Here is a 2,901-nt window from a genome sequence, read left to right as displayed (position 1 = left end):
TGTGTGTGTGTGTGTGTGTGTGTGTGTGTGTGTGTGTGTGTGTGTGTTAGAGCGTGCGGTCCTGTTTAGCGAGGCATGTGCTGCTGAGCACACAGATGTTTCTTTCAGAGAAGAGCCGAGAAAAGGAAAGGAGCCAAGTGGATGTCCTTGAAGCTCGTTGAGTGTGATTGGCGCCTCGTTGTCCCTTTCTTAAATACGATTACGGCATTTCCTCGCCCCCCTGCTCTTCCGCAGAGAGTGCAACACAATAATTAGAAGAGGTGGGTGTTGTTGTTTGTTTCTTCTCTTGGCAAAAAAAACTCAAAACCCCAGTTTCATTATGTTGGCACATTCTTTTCAGAAGCAACTCACTCCCCCATGCAGAGTTTACACGGGCCACGGCGCTGCATGAAAGGGAAAATTATCTCTGAGGGAATATTGCTGATAATATTTCCTTTTTATGGAGATGAAAGCCTTTTGTAAAGCGTGGTTAAACCAGGCTCAAGTGCTCATCACATTATGAGAACGTAGATAGCAAATTGACTTAACTCGCTATGCAAATTGGCAGGAGCTGGGTTGAGTAGAGGGTCAGCTGGAGGATTTGCTTTCATCCCCATCCATGTTGGCGTGGTTCAGTTCAGTTTGAGGCTGATCTATAGGAGACGCGCTAACCGTGCCCGAAGGTTGAAGTCGTCAAAGCACAGCAGCTTGCTGCAGGGTGGTGTTGTCGCGAGGCCATCACAGCATCAGCTTATGATCATCCGTCAAACAGCTAGCTGTAATGTTTTTGTGCAAATCAAAGTTTCTTGAAGTTTCCAGTGTAGTTTCCTCAAAACACGTGACATCACCAGCAGAGCTGATGAACAAAGCTGCACTCCTGGTCTAAGTTTGGCACTTCTATGGATGGCATCGTCATCTGATTATGTTTCTCCTTTGAGCAACATGTCGTCATTACACACCGCAGCGTTAAGAGGGAGTCGGTGATTCTGGTCCATTGCTGACTCAGGTTTCAGAGCACTCACAGACAGATGAAATGCAGCCATGGGTTGTTGTTTTGGTAGCGTTGTGTTTGGTAGTCGATCCCACGTCATGTCAAATTAAATTTTAGTTTTTCCACGCAGAGTCAGCAGGCTGCTTGTTTAGGGCCCATTACATCCACTGCATTAGCGTCACTCCTCATACTGAGACGTGACGTGAAGAGCTTCATGTCTGTGGTCAACTGGCCGCTGTTGAGCATCCCTCTGACCTGAACCGTCCTCTGTGGGCCACAACCACAGTGGAGAGCAGCTTCTTAAGCATTCACTAAACTGTTATTGTATTAGCAGCCACAAATGTAGACCTGTAGCCAATAGCCACGGCGATGCAGAATTCAATAACACTTCCTCAATTGTGGAAAAAAAGTATTTACGCTCTCTTTATGTGGAAACAGAGTAAATGTGCTAAACGGGATCCAGAAAGGCCTTTGCCGAATATATTGCATGACTGATGAGCTGTTTCTGCTGTCGTCTTCGTCTCCAGCATGGAACATGGCCAATGCAAGCTGACATTAAAGAACAAGTACAGCCTTGTGTCGCTAATTGCATTCCTTTTATCACAGAAACACACCATCACAATGTTATACCGTTAACCATGTTCATCATATTGGTCGCGCGTGTTAGCATGCTAACAATTGCTAATTTTGCACCTAACCCGACGTACAGCTGAGGCTGATGGGATTACCGTGAGTTTTGCAGGTATTTGGTCATAAAGCGAAGTATTATATACTTATTGCACGATAAGGTGAGTTTGAGGCACCTCCGACATGTAACCACACCCAGCGGTGATGTCACGTTGTACTGACACGCCCTGCAGAAGTACACTCCTATATTGACAGTGTGTATTATAATACTTACAGAAATATGCCAGAATGAACATCCGTTGAATACAAAAAAAAACTCCAAAACAAAACTCATCCCTTTTATCAGGCGATGTATTAAGTAATAAACCTTTTGTTTAGAACGCCACCATTAATGAGACGGAAGAAACGATCATTCCATGAATGCTAGATCTGGTCGGAACGTTAACATCAATAGATCTTGAGACTACGGCGACAATCATGAGCAGGAATATTGAGTTGTCCTTGTCCGTCTAGAAAAGTTCATTCCCAGAAGTCGACCGTCGCCCCTCCTTTCAAACATCTCTGGGAGTTTTGACTGAGTCGTTGGGTAGCCGGGCTACGGCCTTTCACAAGGCTCTCCCTGTCCGGGAGGCCACCGGCTGGGGAGAACTTCATTTGCCTCCTCTCACCAACTCTCTCTGACTCGTCTTTTTCTCTCTGTTATGCAAATGCACAAATGTAAAATGAAGTCAACCTGAAATGATCTATTGTCTGAACTGTCTTGGTGGCCAGAGATACTTTTCCTGACCTCTTTTCTTCTTCTTCTTTATAAGAAAGCTGTCAAGTTAAAAGTGCTGGAGCTCCATCACATGGCTTTCACGTGTCAGAAAAGGATGGCGCAAGAGAACATTTTTACTTTCACTTCATGAAAGTTTGTCAGAAAGACCTTTTTGTGCATCCGAGTACAGAGTCAGGGAGTTTAATTGCTGGGGACAAACTTGACCTTTTACAGTATGTTGTTGTGGGATGAGTACAATCAATTTCTTCTCCTTTGTGTTCCCCAGGCCGAGTTCTCAGAGATCAACCTGGCCTCCTACGTCAACTCGGGATGTATGGTGGACATGCAGGTCAACAAAGGCGGCACCAGAGTGGTCAGGTGAGAGAGAGAGTGAGAGTGAGAGAGAGAGGGCTGGTGTTGATGCATTTGCCCATGCAGTGTGTTTACCGCCTCGCTGAGCCTGCACAAAGACAGTTCTCTTCTCTCGGGGGCATTGTGCGTGACCGTGTGTATATGTATATATATATATATATATATATATATATAT

The 2,901-nt window shown here is 45.2% G+C and overlaps 1 protein-coding gene across 1 annotated transcript in view; it reads left to right on the top strand.

Annotated features, from left to right (window-relative positions):
• Positions 1-2,901, top strand: part of syn3 (synapsin III) — a 110,602-nt gene that overhangs the window by 22,908 nt on the left and 84,793 nt on the right. The window contains exon 4 of the mRNA XM_031865698.1: positions 2,641-2,732. Within this exon, the coding sequence (XP_031721558.1) occupies positions 2,641-2,732 (92 nt within the window). The remainder of the gene's footprint in view (positions 1-2,640; positions 2,733-2,901) is intronic.

Source organism: Anarrhichthys ocellatus, unplaced genomic scaffold, assembly GCF_004355925.1.
Source record: "Anarrhichthys ocellatus isolate YVR2014 unplaced genomic scaffold, GSC_Weel_1.0 scaffold33, whole genome shotgun sequence".
NCBI classification, from domain to species: Eukaryota; Metazoa; Chordata; class Actinopteri; order Perciformes; family Anarhichadidae; genus Anarrhichthys; species Anarrhichthys ocellatus.
This window is presented reverse-complemented; position numbering and strand designations above follow the sequence as displayed.